Source organism: Gallinula chloropus (genome assembly GCF_964237585.1).
Source record: "Gallinula chloropus genome assembly, chromosome: 21".
Lineage (NCBI taxonomy): Eukaryota > Metazoa > Chordata > Aves > Gruiformes > Rallidae > Gallinula > Gallinula chloropus.
In genome coordinates this window covers 5,362,455-5,376,857 of record NC_140106.1, presented here as the reverse complement: position 1 = coordinate 5,376,857, position 14,403 = coordinate 5,362,455, and the positions used below count along the sequence as shown (strand labels likewise).

General features: G+C 58.3%; 2 protein-coding genes and 1 long non-coding RNA gene across 4 annotated transcripts; all 3 read right to left on the bottom strand.

Moving 5' to 3' along the window:
- Positions 1 to 2,671: 2,671 nt before the first annotated feature.
- On the bottom strand, positions 2,672 to 3,730 carry LOC311199865. 2 transcript variants are annotated; one of them, XR_014617784.1, is made up of 2 exons: positions 3,057 to 3,730; positions 2,672 to 2,921 (listed from the first exon to the last, which is right to left on the bottom strand). It is a non-coding gene; the product is annotated as an uncharacterized lncRNA (long non-coding RNA). The 2 variants fall into 2 exon arrangements; XR_014617785.1 differs by having other exon boundaries at positions 3,227 to 3,730.
- A 607-nt stretch (positions 3,731 to 4,337) lies between these two features.
- LOC311199758 (uncharacterized protein) lies at positions 4,338 to 8,913 on the bottom strand (the record flags this gene model as incomplete). Its single annotated transcript, XM_084273889.1, has 6 exons — positions 8,642 to 8,913; positions 8,037 to 8,160; positions 6,130 to 6,201; positions 5,363 to 5,434; positions 4,719 to 4,826; positions 4,338 to 4,394 (listed from the first exon to the last, which is right to left on the bottom strand). Exons 1-6 carry the CDS (start codon positions 8,818 to 8,820, stop codon positions 4,338 to 4,340), a joined length of 612 nt encoding a protein of 203 aa, XP_084130015.1. The 5' UTR covers positions 8,821 to 8,913.
- Positions 8,914 to 10,663: 1,750 nt separating this feature from the next.
- Positions 10,664 to 12,514, bottom strand: LOC311199702 (uncharacterized protein). Its single transcript, XM_084273841.1, has 5 exons — positions 12,486 to 12,514; positions 12,037 to 12,144; positions 11,651 to 11,713; positions 11,231 to 11,372; positions 10,664 to 10,874 (listed from the first exon to the last, which is right to left on the bottom strand). The coding sequence occupies exons 1-5, from the start codon at positions 12,502 to 12,504 to the stop codon at positions 10,796 to 10,798; spliced, it is 411 nt and encodes a 136-aa protein (XP_084129967.1). The 5' UTR covers positions 12,505 to 12,514; the 3' UTR covers positions 10,664 to 10,795.
- Between the last annotated feature and the right edge of the window lie 1,889 nt (positions 12,515 to 14,403).

Genomic DNA, 14,403 nt, shown 5'->3' with positions numbered 1-14,403 from the left:
CCCAGAAAGCCTGGGAGAGATGGCTTTGTGAGCGTTGGGGCACATCCCTGAGCCTGAGCCATTCCCCTCTGCTCTTCTGCGTGTCTGAGAACACGCCAAGACAACACAGTGAATTCCCCGGAGCGACACACGAAAACCTAAACGCTGGCGCATTGGCGTGACGTACCGGCGGGATTGCCCTGAGGCTCCAAGCCTGGATCGGGATGGGAGCTGGGGATGCCATCGGCTGCAGGCACATCTGTAATCAAGCATGTTGCCATTAGACCTTGTGATCTCCTTCCTTCCCAGTGAGCTGCTATTCCTGGCCCCTGCAGTGCCGCTCCAGCCCGGGCAGCCTGGAAAATGCCCGTGGCAGCAGCCACGAACCCTGTGCCACCCCATGGGGTGTCTGCCACCTCCTGCCTGCGGAGCTGACCACGGCCCACCCAGCCCCACTGTTCACCCAGCCTGGCACTGCCCCACGGCTCTCCCAGCCCTGCCCCACCACGAGCTCAGCCCCACTGTCACCCAGAGGGGCAGTGGGTTCTGCTGCCAGGGCTGGCTGCAGCCCTCACCTGCCACATACCTAATTTCAAAGGTGGACGTCGAGCAGCCCCAACCCCCTGGGGTTGCAGGGCCACCAACAGAAGGACAAGGAGGCAGGAGGGACCCATGGCCCTTCCTGCCTGAATAATGCTTGTAATGCTAACGCCGCTGCTGCTACTGCTGCTGCTGCTGCTGCTGCTGCTGCTGCTGCTGCTGCTGCTGCTGCTGCTAGCAATACTGTGCTGGTCCTCACTGCACTGCACTATATACCATGGCAGGGCTCTGTGACATCACCACTCTGTCAAACACCATGGCAACGCCCAATGGCCCCTCCTGAAGCAGCTCAACTTTGACATCATCTGCATGGAGGAGGAACAGCATCCCTGCTTGCCCATCCCATGGCAAGCTCCTTGCCCAGGGTGGCAAATGCCAGCGGCTAAACCACTCCAGAAAATCACCATGGTCACAGTCATTGAGGAAACCACCAAATCACCACCCCAGCATGCCAGTGCTCCTGAGGGGAGGGAGACTGAGGCTTCCCCATCCTGCCTCTCGCCTCATGGACCTTTTACTGGGCATCATGGCTGGCTCTGCCCAGCACTGACAGCCACCAGCACAACCAGGAGCAGCTCTCTTAAATGCCACTGCTGTGTCTCCTGGGGCAGGCAGGTCCTGAGGCACTGCAGAGAGGCCGGCCACCACCGGCATGGGGAACGCTTGTCCTGAACCCTGGGGCTTCTCCTGGGAGCTGCTCTGGCGTGGGAGCATTGCAGCAGCAAAGGCTCCAAAGCCACCTTCTTTTTGCTGTCTAAAGGCTCTGTTTCAGTGGCAAAGTGTCATTTTCAAACTCCAGAGAGGCCTTCTTGGTGTCCCAATCCACATTTTCTAGCTCCACAATGTCACTTTGATTGCCCAGGACATCATTTCTACAGTCTCAACTGCATCTTGAGTTTCCAAAAACACCTTTTTGTGGACCAAACAGCATCCCTCTTTAGGAGGCCGATCCCATGCCCAGGGTCCTGACTGCTGACACTGTGGGCGTTCATGTCCCTGCGTGCCCCAAGATGCTGTTTGGCCCAGACCTGGGGATCTCCTGGGTTTGCTGCCGTCATGATCCAGACAGCTGAGCTCTGATCTGCATTTATTGCTGAGCTGTTATATGGAAATAAATGTTGAAGCCTGCAGCTGTTGGTCAGGAGTCTGTTGTCACACCCCAAACCTGTCCCCTGTTTGGGCTGCCACAGGCCCTTGCGGGAGGATGGGGCGGTGGGATTGGGGGTGGTCTCCCTTCATCTCAGGGCTGGATGGTGCTGGGCCAGTCCTGCAAAATGTCTCTGGCTGCATTGGATGGGCATTGGGGCTGGGCAGCTTTTCAAGGGTTATTGGCGAGGGTTGTGCCCCTGGTGTTCCAGGGCTGCCAGGCTGACTTTCCAGTTACAGTTCTGGACCAAAGCTTCATTTGGGCAAGGAGGGGCAAGAGGCTGCTGAGGGGACTGGAAGACAAATGTTGTGAGGGGCGTCTGAGGGAAGCCGGGCTGCTTAGTCTGGAGAAGAGGAGGAGGCTCAGGGGAGACCTAATGGCTCTTTAAAACTCCCAGAAGGGAGAATGTAGAGAGGGGGGGGGGGGGCGGATGAGCTCGTCTCCCTAGTGAGAAGCAATAGGACAAGATGAGATGGCCTCAGTTGTGCCAGGGGAGGTGTAGCTTGGATGTGAGAAAGAATTTCATCCAATAGAGGGTTTTCAGGCTTTGGAAGGGGCTGCCCCGGGAGGTGGTGGAGTCACCAGCCCTGGGGGTATTTAAAATACATGGAGAAGCAGTGCTTAGGGACATGGTTCTGCGATGGCTTTGGCAGGCCAGCTGGATGGTGGGACTTGATGATGTGACAGGTCCCTGCTGCAAAGACAGCAGAAGGATTCTGTGATTCTATGATGCCTTCTGGCCATCGAGGAAGCAACAGGTTCCCCCCATTTACAGGGCCCAAAGCCTGGTTTCTAGCACCTGTGTCATGATGAGGGGGTCCCATGCCCATCTGCCTGCCTGGTGACCCTGTGAGCATCCTTAGCCCTGCGTGCCCCAAGGTGCAGTTTGGCCCAGGGAACTCCTGGGTTTTCTGCTGTCACGACCCAGACAGTTGTGCTCTGATCTGTATTTCTCTCTACACGTTTATTCGGGGTGGGGGGTGGATTCTATTCATTGGAGGGCTGGTAGGTGTTGGGCTGGTCTTGAAACACATGGCTGGCTGTGCTGGATGTCCATTCAGGCCAGGGTGAATGTGGATGTGGTGAGGGGGTCCTGCTCTGATGTTGGTTCCAGCTCTCAGCGGTGCCGGCTTCCATTGTCTGGCTGTCGAGCAGCGAGGTGTAGCTGCTGGCTTTGGACTGGCCAGCCTTGCGCCTGTGGAGACAGGAGGATTCTGAGGACGTGTCCCAGCTGCGGTGTTGGGGGTACAGGGTGGGCTGTGGGCACACAGGGCTCTGGGCAGAAAACGGGGTTCTCAGCACCCTCTGGCTCATCTGGGGCTCTGCTCACCTGCCGCTGGCTCGTCCCCTCGCAGAGACGAAGGGGAGTTGGGGTGCAGCTGGGACAGCCTGGCTCCTCTCTTTCTCTGCCCGACCTCTAAGTGCTTCATGGCTAATAGCAGCCAAGGCACACAGAGGTTTGGAGACCACCCGCCCCCCACCTGCTCCCCATCAACTCACTTTCTCCTCGTCCTCCATAGAGAGATGGCCCAACACAACAGCATCCCAAACAGGATGGAGCCCAGGATGGCCGCAGCGCCTTCTATACAGTATATCTGTATATTTCCTGCACTCATTCCACGTGCACTTCTTCCTTCCACACCTGGAGGAATAATTCTGGACGTGAGCATGTCCTGTACACCACAGATAATCTCCCAGGTATCCAGGAAATGTTCTTTCTGACGTTTCTAGCCTCTCTGAAGCAGTGAGCATCCTGGGGCTGCCATGTTCCCTCGGTTTCAGAAGCAGCAGAGGAAACGCTGCAAGCCTCCCCTTCTCCTCTCAGGTTTCCTATACGCTTAAGTTCCTTAAGCCACACCACTTGAACGCTCCTTTCTTAGGACTTGCTTCCCCTTATGGCCCCTGCAAGACAGCCCAGTACCTGGATTCAGTGGGAAACGTTCATCTCTTCGGCCACTCCAGGCTTCCCCGGGCTTGGGCAGCACTGCCAAGGGTCAGAGAAAGGTAAAGCCTCAGCGTGGCTCCGGCACAGAGGGTGCAGGGGGACGGGGCAGGTTCCCTCTGAGCCGTGCCCGCTCTGGCAGGGCATCCCTTTGGGCCTGAGTGAACGGGAGGGAGCCGCTCGCCTCTCTTGTGCCCAGGACTCCTCCCGGAAAGCTCTGGGATGGCTTTAATCCACTTTTCCCAGTGCCCTGGCTTTGTTCCCCCGTCTCAGCGAGTTGAGTTTCTTTTGGGCTCACCCACCTTCCCTGCCTGAGGCAGGTACGTGCTGCTGCCTGGGGGCTCGGTCTGACCCTTTGGGCTAAGTGGTACCCCCAAAGAGAAGTGCTCAGGACACATGGGGAGCACGTGGGGGAGGGCAGCTGTTTGACCCATTGTCTCATTGAGCGAGACAGACAGAGACCATCCCTGGGCCTGGGAGTGCCACCCCCAGCTCCCCCTGACCAGCCCAGCGCCCGCACCCCCAGGGGATGCAGTCAGGCCCCCTTGGGAAGGCACCGGAACCGCCCTCTCCCGCTTTGCCTTTTCCATGGCATAGGCACAGCTTGAACGCCCCCGTTTTAGGACTTGCTTCCCCTTATGGCCCCTGCAAGCAGCCCAGTACCTGGATTCAATGGAAAACGTTCATCTCTGCCGGCACGCCAGGCTTCCCCGGGCTTGGGCAGCACTGCCAAAGGTCAGAGAAAGGTAAAGCCTCAGCATGGCTCCGGCACAGAGGGTGCAGGGGGACGGGGCAGGTGCCCTCTGAGCCATGCCCGCTCTGGCAGGGCATCCCTTTGGGCCTGAGTGCACGGGAGGGAGCCGCTCGCCTCTCTTGTGCCCAGGACTCCTCCCGGCAAGCTCTGGGATGCTCCTGGCTCCTTTTGGAACAGGCTCCCTGCACTCACAGGCTGGCTGATGAAGCCATGAGCAGCAGCGACACCGGGGGAAGAGCCGGCACACACACAGGGGTTTGATTTGTGACACTGAACGACCAAAGCACAGCAATTACCTGGCACGACGTCTGACTGGCTTGTGGTCTTGTTGTCTGCAGAGAATGGCACTGGATGTCTGTGTCCTTCCGGAACCACCTCCTTGCCCACAGCCCCACTGTCGATCTCTTTAGAAAGAAAGTGAGACAGTTGAATGAGATGCACCTGTTCCCCCTGAGGAGCGTGGTCTCTTCAAGAGGCAATACTTCTCCAAGGACATGGATAGCGCTTAGAAGCAAAGCCTGGGCTTTTATCTGCTGGTCACGTCACACCGTGTCATTCATGGAGGAGCATTAAGTGCCAGACACTTTCCCGTTTACCAGTGAGCAGCAAATCCTGACCCGCTGACACACTAGGAGATTGCATGCCATCTTTTGTTTGCCTGCCTTCCTCCCCCTGCTGTGTAGGCCACAGCTTGTCCGTACGTGCATCTCAAACCCCAGCTGGTTAAGAGTGATGGAGACCCACCTTGTGCTGCTTTCATCAAGTCCCTCACCATTGCCTTTAGGACTTCTGATGTCTGCTGGGGAGATTTGCCCCTTTCAGCTCTGGGCCATGGTCTTCGACGACCTGAAGGAACATTTAAAGTGACATTTCTCCCGACTGAAATCCTGACAGCGAGCGCTCAGGCTGTGACATCAGTCGAGACGGATTCCTCACTCACCCCTGCGACGCCAGGTGAGCTCCAGGGCAGGATCCGGACTGGGGGCTGGGAAAGCTCTCCCTGTACCCACATCTGCAACCAAAGAGTCACGAGGAGTTTCCCTCATACACTGTGATATACCCCCTGATAACCGAACAGCAGAACCTCTACAGGGGTCAGGAAGGACACGGCACACACGAGGCAGGTCTGGATTCTCCCACCTGCCACAGACGCCTCGCTCCCACTGGGGCTTTGAGCTGGCAGCTCTCAAAGCAAGTGAAAAGCCACCACGTACCCATGGCACCTCCCTGCAGTGCAGTCCTGGAAGGCAGCTGGGAAGCTGGACGCCCGTCGCCTCCCTCCATGCCTGTAAACAAAGCGACCAGAGAAGCTCCCATGACATCTTGCCGTACACGGCGTCAGATGGGAACGGCAGTGAGTGCCGGCCAAACGCGGGATTGCTCCCTGCGCTCGTCTCTCCCTTCCACACAGCAGCGTTGTGCGGACAGTTCCTGGCTGCCCGGAGCCAACCATGCACAGAGCTGTCGGCAGAACAGTCTCCCTGCAGCCCACACCCACTCTCACCTCAGCCCCAACAAGCCCGCTGGCTTTGCAGCAGGCCCCAGAAAGCCTGGGAGAGATGGCTTTGTGAGCGTTGGGGCACATCCCTGAGCCTGAGCCATTCCCCCTCTGCTCTTCTGCGTGTCTGAGAACACGCCAAGACAACACAGTGAATTCCCCGGAGCGACACACGAAAACCTAAACGCTGGCGCATTGGCGTGACGTACCGGCGGGATTGCCCTGAGGCTCCAGGCCTGGATCCGGCTGGGAGCTGGGGAGCCCATCGGCTGCAGGCACATCTGTAATCAAGCATGTTGCCATTAGACCTTGTGATCTCCTTCCTTCCCAGTGAGCTGCTATTCCTGGCCCCTGCAGTGCCGCTCCAGCCCGGGCAGCCTGGAAAATGCCCGTGGCAGCAGCCACGAACCCTGTGCCACCCCATGGGGTGTCTGCCACCTCCTGCCTGCGGAGCTGACCACGGCCCACCCAGCCCCACTGTTCACCCAGCCTGGCACAGCCCCACGGCTCTCCCAGCCCTGCCCCACCACGAGCTCAGCCCCACTGTCACCCAGAGGGGCAGTGGGTTCTGCTGCCAGGGCTGGCTGCAGCCCTCACCTGCCACATACCTAATTTCAAAGGTGGACGTCGAGCAGCCCCAACCCCCTGGGGTTGCAGGGCCACCAACAGAAGGACAAGGAGGCAGGAGGGACCCATGGCCCTTCCTGCCTGAATAATGCTTGTAATGCTAATGCCGCTGCTGCTGCTGCTGCTGCTGCTGCTGCTGCTGCTGCTGCTGCTGCTAGCAATACTGTGCTGGTCCTCACTGCACTGCACTATATACCATGGCAGGGCTCTGTGACATCACCACTCTGTCAAACACCATGGCAACGCCCAATGGCCCCTCCTGAAGCAGCTCAACTTTGACATCATCTGCATGGAGGAGGAACAGCATCCCTGCTTGCCCATCCCATGGCAAGCTCCTTGCCCAGGGTGGCAAATGCCAGCGGCTAAACCACTTCAGAAAATCACCATGGTCACAGTCATTGAGGAAACCACCAAATCACCACCCCAGCATGCCAGTGCTCCTGAGGGGAGGGAGACTGAGGCTTCCCCATCCTGCCTCTCGCCTCATGGACCTTTTACTGGGCATCATGGCTGGCTCTGCCCAGCACTGGGGTGGCCAGCACAGCCAGGAGCAGCTCTCTTAAATGCCACTGCTGTGTCTCCTGGGGCAGGCAGGTCCTGAGGCACTGCAGAGAGGCCGGCCACCACCGGCATGGGGAACGCTTGTCCTGAACCCTGGGGCTTCTCCTGGGAGCTGCTCTGGCGTGGGAGCATTGCAGCAGCAAAGGCTCCAAAGCCACCTTCTTTTTGCTGTCTAAAGGCTTCTTCACTCCACGGTGCCTGGAAGCTCAGAGAATCCTGCTGTCCACTCCCACCAGCCACCCCCCTGAGAGCAGGACACTCAGCAGCTTTTCCAGACCACACCAGAGGAAGATGCAATTCAGGTTCTGACACAGGAGATCCCTGTCCTTTTTGTATCAAGGAGCCCAGAACTGGACACAACACTCCAGGTGGGGCCTGAGCAGAGCAGAGCAGAGGGGGAGGATCCCCTCCTGTGACCTGCTGGCCACACTCCTCCTGATGCCCCCAGGATCCCCTTGTCTCTCTCAGCCCCCAGGGCACACTGCTGGCTCATGGCCACCCTGTCACCCACCAGGACCCACAGGTCCTTCTCCACTGAGCTCTTCTCCAGCAGGTCACCCCCAGCCTGTACTGATACAAATGGTTGTTCCTTCCCAGGTGCCAGACTCTGCACTTGCTTTTGTTGAACTTCATCTGGTTTCTCCCTGCCCAGCTCTCCAGCTGGTCCAGGTCTCTCTGTCCTGCGTGTCAGCCACTCCTCCCAGCTCTGTATCATCAGGTACTTGCTGAGGGTGGATGCTGTTCCCTCATCAAGGTTGTCAATGAAGATATTAAACAGGACTGGACCCAACACCAAGCCCTGGGGAACACCACTAGTAGTAACAGGCCTCCAGTCAGACTCTGCTCCACTGAACACCACCCTCTGGGCTCGGTCTGACACTTCACACTGACCAGATATTGTTTTACACGAGTAAGAAAAGCCTCTTACCTGACACAAGTAGATCTTATGCAGGTTCCACTCCTCTCCCAGAGCACAAATTTTGATATCACTGTTCTCCCCGTTCAAAAACAGAGTCTGATAGATATACTTGGAAGTGCTTTTCAACTTTTTCCTACACCAAGAGGCAAACAGAGGTACAGTCCTCCCATTGTTTCCCTTCCAGAAGCAGCCCCAGACATCAAGGAGTGAACAAGGGGGGGGGGTTCCCTCCCCAGAAGGGCCTGACACCCCCCAGCCCCGGCCCTGCCACCTCCCTTCCCGCCTTTCCTTTCCTGCTGGGACCTTCCCAAAGCAAACAAGCCCCAGCCCCACGGCCAAGCTCCAGCACAACCCTCTTCCCTCCAGCTCCCCCCACCTCCTTCCCGCATTACAGGCCCCTGAACACCGGGCTGGCTGCTCCGATATCCCCAGAAGCCGCACCTCCCCCCCCCCCTCCCCCGGCCCTTCGCTTCGCCAGCCCAGGGGCCTCCGCGACCACCGTCAGCACCGCAGCTCCTCCCCAGCACCCTGAGGCAGCCACAGCCGAGGCCTGCAGGGGCCTCGCAGAGGCGGAACCGCCGCGTCCCCGGGGCCGAGCGCGGCGCAGGCCGCACCTGCGGGGGGTCTCCAGGAGCCGCTCCTCCCGATCGGCCTCCCCGTCGCTGTCGCTGTCGCTGTCCCCGGGCCCCTCGGCCCCAGCGCGCTTCCTCTTGCCGCTCCGCCCGCCGCCAGCCCCCTCGCCGCGCGGGAGGCCAACCCGCCGCCTCAGCATCCGGCTGCTCAGCGAGCCCATCGCCGCCGCTCCGCCGCCGCCGCCGCTTCTTCTTCTTCATGGGGCCGACCCGGAGCGGATTGAGGCCGGAGCGGGGCCGGCGCCCGCGGCGGCGCCTCAGGACCGGCCGAGAGCGGCCGCCGCCTCTGCGCCTGCGCGGGGAGGAACGGAGCAGCCCCGGGACGGCTCCCGCATTCTGCGCCTGCGCGGCAGGCGGGACCCAGGAGCCGCTGGAGAAGGCGGGAACGCGCAGGGCGCGAGTGGTGCTGCCTCGGGGTGTCATGGCGGCGCTGGGTAGCTGCCTGGTAGCCCGAGGCGGCCGCGCCGGCGGCGGCAGCGACCCCCGGCTCAAACTCCTCACGCAGGGAAAAAGGCCTCATCTGTTTCATGCTCAAAGCCCTGTTTTCAGACTCCAAACTCCCATTTTTAAGCTGCAAAGCATCACCTGAGGGCGCCAAACCCTGTTTCTCTATGTAAAAACCACATATTCCTACTGAAACGAGGAATGTTTGTTTGTTATAGGATTAAATGGTTGAGGGTCTGGCCAGTAGGAATGTCACACTCGTTATTCCATGGATGGCCTGCTTAAGATACGTAAACGACCAGAGAGATATGGACTAGGAAGACTGGTGGGCCTGGTTTTACCCCCTGCTCAGATAAGAGCCCAGCTTGCCTAGTACGCCTGCGTCAAGAAGAGAGGTGAAAAGTTTATATCTGAGGATGACTTTGAGCCTTCATCTTGGGACCCCCGACGACCACCCTCAAAAGACACTGCGCCTGCGCCACTAGGAGGAGACTATGGAAATGCTCATCTTACTACGAAGCGGGACAGGCCATGCATATGTACAGGCGTGTGGGGCAATCTTATGAGTTTTGTACGATTGGCTGTATAAATATGAGTGCGTTACTGTACGAGTGGCGCACGTCTTCGGAGGAACTATCCCCCGTGCGTCCGCCGGCGATTAAACATACCTTCTTTATAACTTTTTAAGTTGTAAAGTGTGTTTTCCGCGTATCAATACCTAAGGCTCCATAGTCAGCACCCAAAGTCCTGTTCTGAAGGCCAAAGCCCTGCTTTTGAGGGTCCAGACTCTCCTGTGTGGGGCCCAATGCCCTCTTTTCCAGCTCTAAGCCTCCTTGTAGATCCCCAGGCCCTCTAATATGGACCAAAGCTTCATTTGGGCAAGGAGGGGCAAGAGGCTGCTGAGGGGACTGGAAGACAAATGTTGTGAGGGGCGTCTGAGGGAAGCCGAGCTGTTTAGTCTGGAGAAGAGGAGGAGGCTCAGGGGAGAGCTAATGGCTCTCTACAACTCCCTGAAGGGAGGATGTAGAAAAGGGGAGGTGGGGCTGACCTCTTGTACCTAGTGACCAGCAACAGGAGAAAAGGAGATGGCCTCAATTGTGCCGAGGGAAGGTTTAGCTTGGATGTGAGGAAGAATTTCTTCCAATAGAAAGTTTTTAGGCCTTGGAAGGGGCTACCCCGGGAGGTGGTGGAGTCACCAGCCCTGGGGGTATTTAAAATACATGGAGAAGCAGTGCTTAGGGACATGGTTCTGCGATGGCTTTGGCAAGCCAGCTAGATGGTGGGACTCGTTGATGTGAAAGGTCCCTGCTGCAAAGACAGCTGAGGGATTCTGTGATTCTATGATGCCTTGTGGCCATCGAGGAAGCAACAGGTTCCCCCCATTTACAGGACCCAAAGTGTGGTTTATAGCCCCTGTGTCATGATGGGCGGGTTCCCATGCCCACCTGCCTGCCTGCTGACCCTGTGAGCATCTGTGGCCCTGTGTGCCCCAAGGTGCAGTTTGGCCCAGGGAACTCCTGGGTTTGCTGCTGTCACGATCAAGAAATTTGTGCTCTGATCAGTGTTTCGCTCTACAGGTTTATTTAGGGTGAGGACTGGTCTTGAAACGTGTCTGGCTGTTCTGGGTGTCCATTAAGGCCAGGGTGAATGTGGGTGGGGTGACGGGGTCCTGGTCTGTTGTTGGTTCCAGGTCTAAGCGGTGGTGGGGTCTGTTGTCTGGTTGTCCAGCAATGAGGTGTAGCTGCTGGTTCTGGACTGGCCAGCCTTGCGCCTGTGGAGACAGGAGGATTCTGAGGATGTGTCCCAGCTGCGGTCTTCGGGGGTACAGGGTGGGCTTCAATGCCATCCACATTGTGGGACACAGGCACTCAGCTGCATGTGGAGCTGTGGGCACAGAGGGCTCTGGGCAGAAAACGGGGTGCTCGGCACCCTCTGGCTCATCTGGGGCTCTGCTCGCCTGCCGCTGGCTCGTCTCCTCTCAGAGACCAACGGGAGTTGGGGTGCAGCTGGGACAGCCTGGCTCCTCTCTTTCTCTGCCCGACCTCTAATGTCTATATGGCTAATAGCAGCCATGGAATACAGACATTTGGAGACCACCCGCCCCCCACCTGCTCCCCATCAACTCACTTCCGCCTCGTCCTCCAGAGAGAGATGGCCCAACACAATAGCATGCCAAAGATGATGGAGCCCAGGATGGCCGCAGCGCCTTCTATACATAATGTTTGGATGTTTCCTGCACTCATTGCATGTTTACTTCTTCCTTCCGCACCTGGAGGAACAATTCTGGACGTGAGCATGTCCTGTGCACCACAGATAATCTCCCAGGTGTCCAGGAAATGTTCTTTCTGACGTTTCTAGCCTCTCTGAAGCAGTGAACATCCTGGGGCTGCCATGTCCTCTCGGTTTCAGAAGCAGCAGAGGAAACGCTGCAAGCCTCCCCTTCTCCTCTCAGGTTTCCTATAATCTTAAGTTCCTTAAGCTCCACCACTTGAAAGCCCCTGTTTTAGGACTTGCTTCCCTTATGGCCCATGCAAGACAGCCCAGTACCTGGATTCAGTGGGAAACGTTCATCTCTGCCGGCACGCCAGGCTTCTCCGGGATTGGGCAGCACTGGCAAAGGTCAGAGAAAGGTAAAGCCTCAGCGTGGCTCCGGCACAGAGGGTGCAGGGGGATGGGCAGGTTCCCTCTGAGCCGTGCCCGCTCTGGCAGGGCATCCCTTTGGGCCTGAGTGCACGGGAGGGAGCCGCTCGCCTCTCTTGTGCCCAGGACTCCTCCCGGCAAGCTCTGGGATGCTCCTGGCTCCTTTCGGAACAGGCTCCCTGCACTCACAGGCTGGCTGATGATGCCGTGAGCAGCAGCGGCACCGGGGGAAGAGCCGGCACACACACAGGGGTTTGATTTGTGACTCTGGACGACCAAAGCACAGCAATTACCTGGCACGACGTCTGACTGGCTTGTGGTCTTGTTGTCTGCAGAGAATGGCACTGGATGTCTGTGTCCTTCCGGAACCACCTCCTTGCCCACAGCCCCACTGTCGATCTCTTTAGAAAGAAAGTGAGACAGTTGAATGAGATGCACCTGTTCCCCCTGTGGAGCGTGGTCTCTTCAGGAGGCAATACTTCTCCAAGGACATGGATAGTGCTTAGGAGCAAAGCCTGGCCTTTTATCTGCTGGTCACGTCACTCCGTGTCATTCATGGAGGAGCATTTAGGTGCCAGACACTTTCCCGTTTACCAGTGAGCAGCAAATCCTGACCCGCTGACACACTAGGAGATTGCATGCCATCTTTTGTTTGCCTGCCTTCCTCCCCCTGCTGTGTAGGCCACAGCTTGTCCGTACGTGCATCTCAAACCCCAGCTGGTTAAGAGTGATGGAGACCCACCTTGTGCTGCTTTCATCATGTCCCTCGCAATTGCCTTTAGGACTTCTGATGTCTGCTGGGGAGATTTGCCCCTTTCAGCTCTGGGCCATGGTCTTCGACGACCTGAAGGAACATTTAAAGTGACATTTCTCCCGACTGAAATCCTGACAGCGAGCGCTCAGGCTGTGACGTCAGTCGAGACGGATTCCTCACTCACCCCTGCGACGCCAGGTGAGCTCCAGGGCAGGATCCGGACTGGGGGCTGGGAAAGCTCTCCCTGTACCCACATCTGCAACCAAAGAGTCACGAGGAGTTTCCCTCATACACTGTGATACACCCCCTGATAACCGAACAGCAGAACCTGGACAGGGGTCAGGAAGGACACGGCACACACGAGGCAGGTCTGGATTCTCCCACCTGCCACAGACGCCTCGCTCCCACTGGGGCTTTGAGCTGGCAGCTCTCAAAGCAAGTGAAAAGCCACCACGTACCCATGGCACCTCCCTGCAGTGCAGTCCTGGAAGGCAGCTGGGAAGCTGGACGCCCGTCGCCTCCCTCCATGCCTGTAAACAAAGCGACCAGAGAAGCTCCCATGACATCTTGCCGTCCACGGCTTCAGATGGGAACGGCAGTGAGTGCCGGCCAAACGCGGGATTGCTCCCTGCGCTCGTCTCTGCCTTCCACACAGCAGCGTTGTGCGGACAGTTCCTGGCTGCCCGGAGCCAACCATGCACAGAGCTGTCGGCAGAACGGACTCCCTGCAGCCCACACCCACTCTCACCTCAGCCCCAACAAGCCCGCTGGCTTTGCAGCAGGCCCCAGAAAGCCTGGGAGAGATGGCTTTGTGAGCGTTGGGGCACATCCCTGAGCCTCAGCCATTCCCCCTCTGCTCTTCTGCGTGTCTGAGAACACGCCAAGACAACACAGTGAATTCCCCGGAGCGACACACGAAAACCTAAACGCTGGCGCATTGGCGTGACGTACCGGCGGGATTGCCCTGAGGCTCCAGGCCTGGATCCGGCTGGGAGCTGGGGAGCCCATCGGCTACAGGCACATCTGTAATCAAGCATGTTGCCGTTAGACCTTGTGATCTCCTTCCTTCCCAGTGAGCTGCTATTCCTGGCCCCTGCAGTGCCGCTCCAGCCCGGGCAGCCTGGAAAATGCCCGTGGCAGCAGCCACGAACCCTGTGCCACCCCATGGGGTGTCTGCCACCTCCTGCCTGCGGAGCTGACCACGGCCCACCCAGCCCCACTGTTCACCCAGCCTGGCACAGCCCCACGGCTCTCCCAGACCTGCCCCACCACGAGCTCAGCCCCACTGTCACCCAGAGGGGCAGTGGGTTCTGCTGCCAGGGCTGGCTGCAGCCCTCACCTGCCACATACCTAATTTCAAAGGTGGACGTCGAGCAGCCCCAACCCCCTGGGGTTGCAGGGCCACCAACAGAAGGACAAGGAGGCAGGAGGGACCCATGGCCCTTCCTGCCTGAATAATGCTTGTAATGCTAACGCTGCTGCTGCTACTGCTGCTGCTGCTGCTGCTGCTGCTGCTGCTGCTGCTGCTGCTGCTGCTGCTGCTGCTAGCAATACTGTGCTGGTCCTCACTGCACTGCACTATATACCATGGCAGGGCTCTGTGACATCACCACTCTGTCAAACACCATGGCAACGCCCAATGGCCCCTCCTGAAGCAGCTCAACTTTGACATCATCTGCATGGAGGAGGAACAGCATCCCTGCTTGCCCATCCCATGGCAAGCTCCTTGCCCAGGGTGGCAAATGCCAGCGGCTAAACCACTCCAGAAAATCACCATGGTCACAGTCATTGAGGAAACCACCAAATCACCACCCCAGCATGCCAGTGCTCCTGAGGGGAGGGAGACTGAGGCTTCCCCATCCTGCCTCTCGCCTCATGGACCTTTTACTGGGCATCATGGCTGGCT

Bases quoted from the DNA above. Each gene is read 5' to 3' on its own strand.
- LOC311199702 (XM_084273841.1), bottom strand. The intron at 11,714-12,036 runs GTAATTGCTGTG...GACCTTTGCCAG, and splicing joins CCAGTCAGACGTCGTGCCAG to TGCTGCCCAATCCCGGAGAA. The intron at 10,875-11,230 runs GTGAGTTGATGG...CTGTCTCCACAG, and splicing joins CTCTGGAGGACGAGGCGGAA to GCGCAAGGCTGGCCAGTCCA.